This window comes from Neophocaena asiaeorientalis, unplaced genomic scaffold, assembly GCF_003031525.2.
Source record: "Neophocaena asiaeorientalis asiaeorientalis breed wild unplaced genomic scaffold, Neophocaena_asiaeorientalis_V1.1 scaffold402, whole genome shotgun sequence".
Taxonomy (NCBI): domain Eukaryota; kingdom Metazoa; phylum Chordata; class Mammalia; order Artiodactyla; family Phocoenidae; genus Neophocaena; species Neophocaena asiaeorientalis.
Genome location: NW_020185319.1, coordinates 4,023 through 14,527, shown reverse-complemented (window position 1 = coordinate 14,527; position 10,505 = coordinate 4,023). Strand labels below are relative to the sequence as shown.

The window sequence follows — 10,505 nt, the reverse complement described above, 5'->3', positions numbered from 1 at the left end:
TTTTTTCTTTTTTTTCTTTTTTTTTTTTGTGGTACGCGGGCCTCTCACTGCCGTGGCCTCTCCCGTTGCGGAGCACAGGCTCCGGACGCGCAGGCCCAGCGGCCACGGCCCACGGGCCCAGCCGCTCCGCAGCACGCAGAATCCTCCCAGACCGGGGCACGAACCCACGTCCCCTGCATCGGCAGGCGGACTCTCAACCACTGCGTCACCAGGGAAGCCCGGCAGGCGGATTCTTAACCACTCTGCCACCAGGGAAGTCCCTGGATCATAATGTTTAAATAATACTCAGTCCTAAACTTGGTTAGTGTTATGGGCTGAATGTTTGTGTCCCCCAAAATTCTTATGTTGAAATCTTAAAATCTTAACCACTAAGGTGCTGGCATTAGGAGGTGGGGTGTTTGGGAGGTAGAGCCCTCATGAATGAGATTATTGGCCTTGTAAAAGAAACTGTGGTGTGTTGTTTATGAACCACGCAGTCTGTAGTAGGTAGGGCAGGTCGAATGGACTAAGACAGCTAGTTTGCAAGATTTAAGCCAAATGTTTGCTCAGTCCTCTGCCCACATCTAGAATTCTAATGTGTCAATTGTAATGAGCCATGCTGAAGATGGCATTCCTTAACCTTCGCTCGTTGTGAGAAACCCCCTTGACCGTAAACTTGAGGGGGAAAAGGTGAATTGTACAAGAGGAATCATTTGTCCAGAAGTGGTGATTCAGGGGAAATAAAGAGTCACAGGTCATCTGGCCATAAGCAATTTGAAAGTAAATTTGGATGAAAATAAAGACATTTACTTTGTTGTAGATGAATGCTAGAACCCATATCCCTGAGGGATGTAAGGCCAAAAATGAATGAAAAAGAGAAACTGGAATCACAGTATATGGAAGAAAATCACCATCTCGTCAGAGCTGTTATTTGGACCCAGTTGCTTTGGGTGAAATGACTTCAGTGAGACCCATGCGTCTGGGATAAACTGGTTTCCCCGAGGTCTGGCGCCCACGGGCCCCGCGGTGCTGGTGTCTGTGTGTGGCTGTCAGTCCGTGGCTGGGCGCTGAGTCGGCATGTGGCTGCGTGCCCATCTGGCCCCCTTCACAGTGAGAGAGGTGATGTGGGTGCAGCAGTGGGATTCCTCTGATTTCCTCAGTACACAACACGTCATTCTGCCGGCACCTTTGCGCACGCACGCAGACCTACCTTTGCGCAGGCCGATGACCTGAGGCCTGTGTGTACCTGGGGCCCCTGGGGCAAGAGGGTGCGATCTCTTCCCCACACCCAGAGCTCTGGATCAAAAGCCTGGATCTGGAAAGAAAAACAGCCCCTGGCAATGAGGATGCCACTGCCTCCTGTAGCCCGGCCTCTGGTTCTTTCTCGTCCATCCCCAAGTCCCAAACCGAGTTCCCCGTGATCCCCCCCTCCTCTCCGGCCCTCCCTCTCCCCAAGACCGCCACAGCCCACCCACCTGCTCGCACTCTTCCCGAGTGACCCTCGTCTTCCAGCCCATGGAACGGGTGAACTGGGAACGCAGTTTGTGGAACAAGGGACGCTGGGAGCGGTTCTTTCCGTAGAGGAACGAAAAGATGGCTTGTTTGGGGGCCTGGTTGTCCTCTTCCATGTCGCTGGCCACATAGCTGGGGAAAGACATCAGGCCGCTGTCATCAGGACAGGAAGGGCCTCCACTTGAGATCAGCTTCCCAGGAAAGAGGTCCGCCCTCCCAGGGTGTTGAATACTGATGGCGGGGATGGAGCAAGGTACTCACAGAGCTATGAAGAAATGGATTCTCTGGAATTGCCAGGGGAAGAGCCCGGCCCGGCTAAAATAAGCTATCACCATTGACAGGAGATACTGATGGAAAGAGGGAAAAAAACGTAGGAGAGAGGTCACCTCCTGGAAGAGGAGAAAGAGTGGGAGGGAGAAGGGAGCAGGGGACGAGGAATGGGTGGTGCCACTTGGAGAGGAGACCCCCCCATGTTGGGTGAGCCTGATTATTTGCGGAAGTGGAGAGGACAGAAGGTCAGAGTTTGGAACGCTCCAAGGATGGGAGGCTGTGGGTGTGAGGGTGTGGACTTAGGGCCACTGGCACTGGATTGTGTTTGATGAACCGGAGCCAAGGCGAGTCCCCAGGAGCTGAGAGGAGAGGGGACTTAGGCAGCAACCACCAAAGGGTCACACCTGGGGCTCAGATCCCAGAGGGGACCTCGAGGCCGCTGGAGGGAAGTGTTAACAAGGCATCAGGTTGGGCGGGGACTGGAAACGTGGGTGTAGAAATAACCCGGTGCCCCCACCCAGGACAGGCGCTGGAGCTGGAATCCATCTCAGCGGGTGATTTACCTTGTCAGATACTTCCAGCCTTTTGTCCCAGGCAAGGAATTTCTTAACGACGGGATCCTCTGTGAAAAGAGGGCAGATGTTGCCAGTGGGAACAGGACTGTCATGGGAGCATTGCAGGGCCAAGAGGGAGAACCGCGCCCACCCCCCGGGGAAATGCCAAGTTGTGGCCCAGGGTGAAGGTGATGGGAAGAGGGTATTGAAGACCATTCACTGTGGGAGGAAAGGGGGTGACTCCCCTTCTAAGGGGGCCGAGTGACAGGGAGTGATGCCCCTTCATCGTGCATTCACATATCAGTGCAGAGGGCATCGAGTTACTCTCAGCCAGTTTCTCAATTGACAGTCTCGTTGGGGCAAAGATGGACTGTCAGCCCCCACCCCTCTGCCCAGCACCAGTAAGATTCAAAAGGCCAGTAAGAGCTAGAGTCTCAGGGGTACAGTTGAAGCCAAACAAACCTAACCCTGTATCATTTCTAAATCTAACCTCATCCTGCATCATTTACGTGTCCCCTGTGTCCTTTATTGCATCATTTACGTGTCCCCTGTATCCTTTATCCGTAGACAGTCCGCCAGGGACGGAGAGCGCACCAACTAGCAGGGAATTGTTTTCCACTGGAAAAGTGTAGTCATGGGAAGATTTGTTTCTTTGTTGTTCAAGTATAGGATTGGAGGGTGCTGGGCGAGGGGGCGGGTCCTTACCGAGCATCCTGTTGAAGACCTCGTGGTGCTCAGGCAGCACTGAAGACACCCGCTGTCGCTTCAGCTTCATCTTGAGCCCAATCAGCCACTCCACGACCCAGGTGTCCTGGGCCTCAGCGGCCGGGTCGCCCTCCACTTCCGCTCGGAACGCCACTGACCTCTTCCTCTTCCCGCCGGGGCGCTGAGGCGGGGAGGTGCAACCGGCCCAGGGGGCTGACGAAGGAGAAGAGACTACAGTATGACGCTCTCATCTTGGGAATTCAGCCACTGGTGACCACCCAACCCCACCCCGACTCTGCCTCCCCCCTGAAGCACCCCCGTGCTTTCCAGTCTCACAGACCACTGACCTTGCCCCAAGTCATCTTTCCATCTTTCTCTCTCCATATCTACCGATCCCTCCCCTGACTCCTGTTGTCATTTTTCCAGCTTGCTGTCCTCGAAACTCTTTCTCATGGTAGATAATTTCTCCCACCAGGAGAAAAAAAAAAAAAAAAGAACCCTCCCCTTGTTTCCTCTCTTCCCTTCTCTCATCCTTGGATCTCGTCTCCTAACCGTCTTTCTTGCTCCCCAGGTGTTCCGTGTCCCCAGCTCCTGTGCTCTCCTCCCTCAATCCCTGGCTTTCCGAATGTCTCCTTTCTTTCATAGGCACCTTTTGTGGGGGCTCTTTCCCGACCTCTGTACCCATTCCTCCTTACCGGTCAAGCCTCTGAAATTCCTTCTCGTGCCAGCTCCCTCACCTGACGGTCCTGGGATTTCTTCATAGACAGTCACCTCTAGGGGGTACCCTGAGGAGCTGGACTGGCAGGTCTCGTCCTCAGCCTGGGAACTCGGTGGAAGATTGTCCATGATGTCTCCCAAACTCTTCCCTTCCTCGAAGCCTAGACTCTGCTTTGTCCCAACTCTTGTTCTGGACTTGGGCTAAACACGAGTGGTCGTCCCTTCTCCAAGCTGCGGGGCAACTGGCAGTGGAGAGAAGCTCTGGCGAGATGCTATTGTCTACTACTGTTGCCGAGCACCACGGAGTCTGGTCCTTCCAATCAGGAAGGTCGGAAGCCTCTGATGTCATCATCCGTCATTCCAACCTGGCAAGCAGTTTGAAGGAAATCACAAGTAACTGTCAGACCTATGTGTGCACTTGTCCCAGAGATCAGGGGTAAACGGTATCTCCTGCCACTGACCCAACCTCTGCCCGTCCTCCAAAAACCCCCCTCAAGGTGTCCGGACCCCGCTTTACCGCTTCCCAGCAGGTGAGCTGTCCTGTCCTCTCCCTGCTGGACTCTCCTCCTCCCTCCCATTCCTTTTCCACGGGCTGGTGGGAGAGTGGGGAGAGGGACGAGGAGACTTAGGGGAAGCAGCAACGGTTCAGCCTTATAAGAGTGAGATAAGGATGTCAAAAAATATCCCAGGTACATTGACTCACTGGATTAAAAAGTTACGTTAAAACATGGAATTTTGCGAAGCTCTTCTGCTCAGTGTTTACTGGCACTGTGTTCAGAATTCTGTAGTGGAGGAGCACACGTCCACTACCCTCAGGCACCTTTGAGCCCAAGAGGCATTTGGAGCAGCTAAAATCATATGGAACTACACGTGCTCACGCACCCTTCAACGGGTGTCTACAGACAGACACACACACACACACACAAAGGGCACCTTTGGATTTCACAAAGTCCATGGATTGTCCAAAGCCTGCCCCTCGATTCCAATTAAGAAGTTCTCGTCTATTTATCAAAATTTTGAGAATGTGGTATGACTGTTGTCCCAGAGATTTCACTACCTGAATAAAAATGTCACACGTACAAAAAGCCTTAATGGGAAAATCTCCAGTTCAACACAGGTGATTTTTCTATGAGGGTAGGAAGTACACAGTAGCCGAGATGCAGAGAAGAAAATAGCCAACTCAGGATCATGCAGTGTCACTGGAAGCTTCTTCTGAACTTCCCAACTCATGCTTCCACTCATCGCCTGGAGGTCTGAGTCTTGCTTTTCCTTCCTCCCTCCCTCCCTCCGCCCTTCTCTCTTTTTTTATTGTGATAAAATTTGCATTCCATGAAATTTGCCCATTTTAAGGGTACAGTTGAGTGACATGAAGAATTCACATTGTTGGGTTTCCCTGGTGGCACAGTGGTCAAGAATCCACCTGCCGATGCAGAGGACACGGGTTCGAGCCCTGGTCCGGGAAGATCCCACATGCCGCGGAGCACCTTAGCCCGTGCGCCACCAGTACTGAGCCCGCAAGCCATAACTCCTCAGCCCGCGAGCCACAACTACTGAGCCCGTGCGCCTAGAGCCCGTGTTCCGCCGTAAAGAGAAGCCACCGCAATGAGAAGCCCGTGCACCGCAGCGAAGAGTAGCCTCCGCTCGCTGCAACTAGAGAAAGCCTGCGCACAGCAAAGAAGACCCAACGCAGCCAAAAATAAGTAAAACAAAAATCTTAAGAACAAAAATAAAGAATTCTCATTGTTGTGCAACCATCCCCACTATCCGTCTCCAGAATGTTTTCATGCTGTCAAACTGAAACTCTGTCCCCATTGAACACTGACTCCCCATCCCCCCCCAGCCCCTGACACCCACCCTTCCACTTTCTGTCTCCATGAATTTGACCCCTCTGGGGATCTCTCCGAAGTGGAATCATGTAACATTTGTCCATTTGTATCTGGCCTATCCACTTAGCATAATGTCTTCAAGTGTCCTCCGTGTGGTAGCCTGTGTCAAAATTTCCTTCCTAGACCCCAAAGCCAGTGTGGACAGTACATAGTGAGTGAGAAGGAAATAAAACCCTGGGTCTGAAGAAGTTCAGATGTATGCCAAGTGCAGTGGGAAACCAGTGAATGAGAGGTGTCGAGATCCAGTTGCACTGAAATGGAAACAATTGATGTTGGCTGCTGTAGAAATGGATGGGGTGGGGATTCAGCAAGAGTGGAAGTCGGGAGCCCCAGATACGGTTAGGAATTTGGCGTGGTAGTGCAGGAAGACGATGTCTGAGGAGATGGAGTGAAGTCAACAGGTTCCATATATTTGGAGGGAGAATCAGCAGGGCTCATCGGGGGATCAGATTGGGGGGAGGTAGCGGTCTCAGTGTTTACTGGCACTGTGTTCAGAATTCTGTAGTGGAGGAGCACACGTCCACTACCCTCAGGCACCTTTGAGCCCAAGAGGCATTTTGAGCAGCTAAAATCATATGGAACTACACGTGCTCACGCACCCTTCAACGGGTGTCTACAGACAGACACACACACACACACACAAAGGGCACCTTTGGATTTCACAAAGTCCATGGATTGTCCAAAGCCTGCCCCTCGATTCCAATTAAGAAGTTCTCGTCTATTTATCAAAATTTTGAGAATGTGGTATGACTGTTGTCCCAGAGATTTCACTACCTGAATAAAAATGTCACACGTACAAAAAGCCTTAATGGGAAAATCTCCAGTTCAACACAGGTGATTTTTCTATGAGGGTAGGAAGTACACAGTAGCCGAGATGCAGAGAAGAAAATAGCCAACTCAGGATCATTTTCCCTGAAAGCCATTGGGGAGTGGGGGCCTTCTGAGCCCTAGATACCTGGACCCCTTGCTTGTTGCCCTGCCATAAACGCGGCACTTTCCTTCACCGTGACCCGGTGTCAGTAGATTGGCTTTAGTGCGTGCGGGCGAGTGGACCCAAGTTTGGTTCAGTAACAGCGTGTTTGGAGACAAGCAAAACTATCACCTCTCCTCCTCTCTTTTCCTCCTGTGGATGCAGTTTAATATAACAAAGGCTGTAGCTCTAATGCAGAAATATCAGTAGAGTGCAGCACAAGTGCTTCGTCAATACAATCCTTTCGGCATGAGAGTCACGTGGAGAAAATATTACAACACAGATGCCTGGACCCGGCCTCTCAGATTCTAATTCCACAGCACTGATGTAGGGCCTAATTTTAACTTTCTCAATTGACATGCTTCTGATTTGGAAATCTCTGGGTGGGATGTGCCACCCAGGCTGGTTGCGGTAGGGGGGCATCAAGGTGTCGTTGTGTGAAATAAGGAGGGAGGTGAACCGTGACCTGGATTTCACCCAGGCATCCTCTGGCAGGGCTGTGGCCAGGCCATGGGTCCACAGCTGAGCGGACGTCTGTGTCAGCCTCCAATCCTCCTGCCAACGCATCCGTGACAACCCCTCCAGCAGCCCGGTGCTGCCGTGGATGAGGAGCCCTGGGATCGGAGTTCAGCCCAGGCACCTACCTGGTACATGCATAGTGCATGTGCTGGTGAGGAAACCGCCCTCTCCACCGGGAAGCCTGGAGCACATCCTCCCGTACAGCCCTCTGAGGGGACCAACCCTGCTGACACCTTGATCTCAGACTTCCAACCTGCGTAAACGTCGGACAGTGCATTTGTGTTGCTTAAGCCCGCCACTTTGTCGTACTTGGTGACGCAGCCAAGCAAACTGCTACGACCTGTATTTTTAATAAGAAGGAATTCACATGGGACGGTCGCTTTCCTGCTTCCCCTGCCTTTACTTATTTTTTTTATTTAAAAAAATATATTTATTTCTCTTAGGCTGCATCTTGTCTTAGTTGCGGCACACAGGCTTACTTGCCCCGTGGCGTGTGGGATCTTAGCTCCCGGACCAGGGTTGCCGGGCTTCGAACCCGCGTGCCCTGCATTAGAAGGCAGATTCGGTAAAACTTGAACACCAGGGAAGTCCCTCTCCTGCCTTCAAATTAAGACGTGTTGCTGAACTTCAAAGAAGAACCTGTCCTTTTCTGTTAGATTAGAAACCTGAGTTTTCTTCTTAAATGTTGCGTTTCCCGGTTGTGGTAGATGTGTTAGTGTTGACAAAAATGGCTGAGAGACTTGAAGAGGAAAATGATTTTACAAATCCTGAAGATGGGTGCCAGTTATCGTGATAAAATTGCTATGTTAAGAGACCAAAAATAAACAGGAGAAAACACAGGTAAGTACTTAGGAAAGGCCGGATGGGAAAGGCTTCTTCAAGTACAGTGTCAAAGCAGATGAAAAGTATGAAGTGAAAGTGACAGATTTGAACACAACATATCTCAGACTTCCAACCTGCGTAAATGTAGGACAGTGCATTTGTGTTGCTTAAGCCCGCCACTTTGTCATACTTGGTGACGCAGCCAAGCAAACTGCTACGACCTGTATTTTCAATAAGAAGGATTTCACATGGGACAGTCGCTTTCCTGCTTCCCCTGCCTTTATTTTTTTATTTTTATTTAAAAAAATATATTTATTTCTCTTAGGCTGCATCTTGTCTTAGTTGCGGCACACGGGCTTAATTGCCCCGTGGCGTGTGGGATCTTAGCTCCCGGACCAGGGTTGCCGGGCTTCGAACCCGCGTGCCCTGCATTAGAAGGCAGATTCGGTAAAACTGGAACACGAGGGAAGTCCCTCCCCTGCCTTCAAATTAAGACGTGTTGCTGAACTTCAAAGAAGAACCTGTCCTTTTCTGTTAGATTAGAAACCTGAGTTTTCTTCTTAAATGTTGCGTTTCCCGGTTGTGGTAGATGTGTTAGTGTTGACAAAAATGGCTGAGAGACTTGAAGAGGAAAATGATTTTACAAATCCTGAAGATGGGTGCCAGTTATCGTGATAAAATTGCTATGTTAAGAGACCAAAAATAAACAGGAGAAAACACAGGTAAGTACTTAGGAAAGGCCGGATGGGAAAGGCTTCTTCAAGTACAGTGTCAAAGCAGATGAAAAGTATGAAGTGAAAGTGACAGATTTGAACACAACATATTTTTTAAGTGTCTGTATAAGAGAATGTGAGAGTAAAAAGTTAAAAAGATAAAGAACAGGGATTGACAGATACACACTTGTATATGTAATATAGATAAACAGTGATGACCTAGTGTATAGCACAGGGAACTATGTTCAATACCTTGTAATAACCCATAATGGAAAAGAGGCTGAAAAAGAACACATATATTCTCACATAAATACATGTAGCCGAATCACTTTGCTGTACACCTGAAACATTGCAAACCAAATATACTTCAGTAAAAATAGAGAACTGACAAAATAGGGGAAATATCTGTAGTTAATAGAGATGCAGATCCACAAGGAGAAAGCTTTGTACTGTAAGGATCCGTATATATGAGGAGATCCTAAGGAAAGCAAAGTAAAAGGTGGCCGTTGTTGCTTCTGGTCAAGGTGAAGTCACAGGGTCCAGGTTTTGCTCTCCGAACTTAAAACAGCTTTAAAAAGGGGGAAATGTATGAAATGACAGTTTTTCGCCTTTTGGAGAGAGGGGTGAGTCGTGAGGGACATCAGCTCACTGCTGGGCATCCTATTCATTGGGATGACTCCGTACTTTTATTCCCTTTTTTAGAGCATTTCCTCAAGACAACTGGTAATAGAAATACTTGCAGAGAGTGTCCAGGGCAGAGTACAGGGCAGGGGGCTGGGGAGCCCAGCATGTCCCTGGGCTGAAGGGATAGAGTGAGGTGTTGAGGTGGGCACAGCAGCTGGGGTTCACAGGCCACCGCAGTGTTCTGCTGAGACCCGGTCGGTGCACGTGGGTGAGGTGAGAACTGGAGGCCTGGTGGCGGGCTGATGGGCGCACTGCCCACCCACGGTGCTTCCAAGCAAGGTACTCCGTGTTGCTGACGTCTTTACGTGGTGAAAATGGAAAAGGCGAGAAATGCGCCCTGGAGGTTTGCCAGGCTCAGGTTCAGAGCAGGCGTGGTCGCTGTCATTCCCACACTGGCAGCATTTCATCGGTGAGAATTCAGGCAGAGGCCACAGTCAACAGCAGCAAGAACCGGAAGAGACCATTCCTGGCTCTAAGCAGCCACTTCCAAGCGCAATTTTGGAGAAGCACGCATTTTGTGCAGGATTAATTTAATGTGGCAGTTCAGCTGGGGAAATCAGGAATGGGTTATGTGCTTATTCATTTGGCCAAATCATCACTTCTTATTTCCGTTTTTAGAGGATTTCCTCAAGACGCTTGTAATATAAATAGTTCCTCTGTCCCTTTCATAAGTATATAATCTTTTTAAAAGCTAAATCAGTCTCTTGCCAGCATTACAACCGAGGAATGTCTTTGTTAAGGACCTGAGAGCTATCTTCTTTATCTCTCTGTCACCGGGGGAGTTTAGGCTAGGTGTTAAGTGCTTTGCTCCGAGCTGTAAGTACCTGCTTGTCCTAAAGGCAGGAGCAGTTGTCTTTCTCCTTTGGATAAAGGGTATTAACTAGCATGGACAGCCACCGAGATTACCAGGTGAATTTAGGATATACTCTGAAAGAAGGTATGCCATTTTTATGGTGTTGTCAAGTCTTTTTACGGGAGACAAGTTCCCGTTTATCTTGAGAACATGTATGCAACAGATTTTATCTGCTGAGCTATAAAAAAAAAAAGTGAGGTTGATTTCATTTGCACAAACATTAGCGCTTCGCCTGTGGTGCACAACACAGTCTGGTTTAATGGTTATTCAACAGTAAAACCGTTTTCTTTACGTCTACATTTGTGGAGAGGATTTTCTCGG

At 49.7% G+C, this 10,505-nt stretch overlaps 1 protein-coding gene across 1 annotated transcript in view; it reads right to left on the bottom strand.

The window, feature by feature from the left end:
* Nucleotides 1-965: 965 nt before the first annotated feature.
* LOC112392150 (speedy protein E4-like) overlaps nt 966-10,505 on the bottom strand; it is an 11,570-nt gene continuing 2,030 nt past the window's right edge. The window contains exons 3-9 of the mRNA XM_024733692.1: nt 5,588-5,625; nt 3,815-3,833; nt 3,021-3,155; nt 2,325-2,383; nt 1,753-1,838; nt 1,455-1,623; nt 966-1,294 (exon numbers count right to left, since the gene is read on the bottom strand). Of these exons, the coding sequence (XP_024589460.1) occupies nt 1,151-1,294; nt 1,455-1,623; nt 1,753-1,838; nt 2,325-2,383; nt 3,021-3,155; nt 3,815-3,833; nt 5,588-5,625 (650 nt within the window). The 3' untranslated portion in view covers nt 966-1,150. The remainder of the gene's footprint in view (nt 1,295-1,454; nt 1,624-1,752; nt 1,839-2,324; nt 2,384-3,020; nt 3,156-3,814; nt 3,834-5,587; nt 5,626-10,505) is intronic.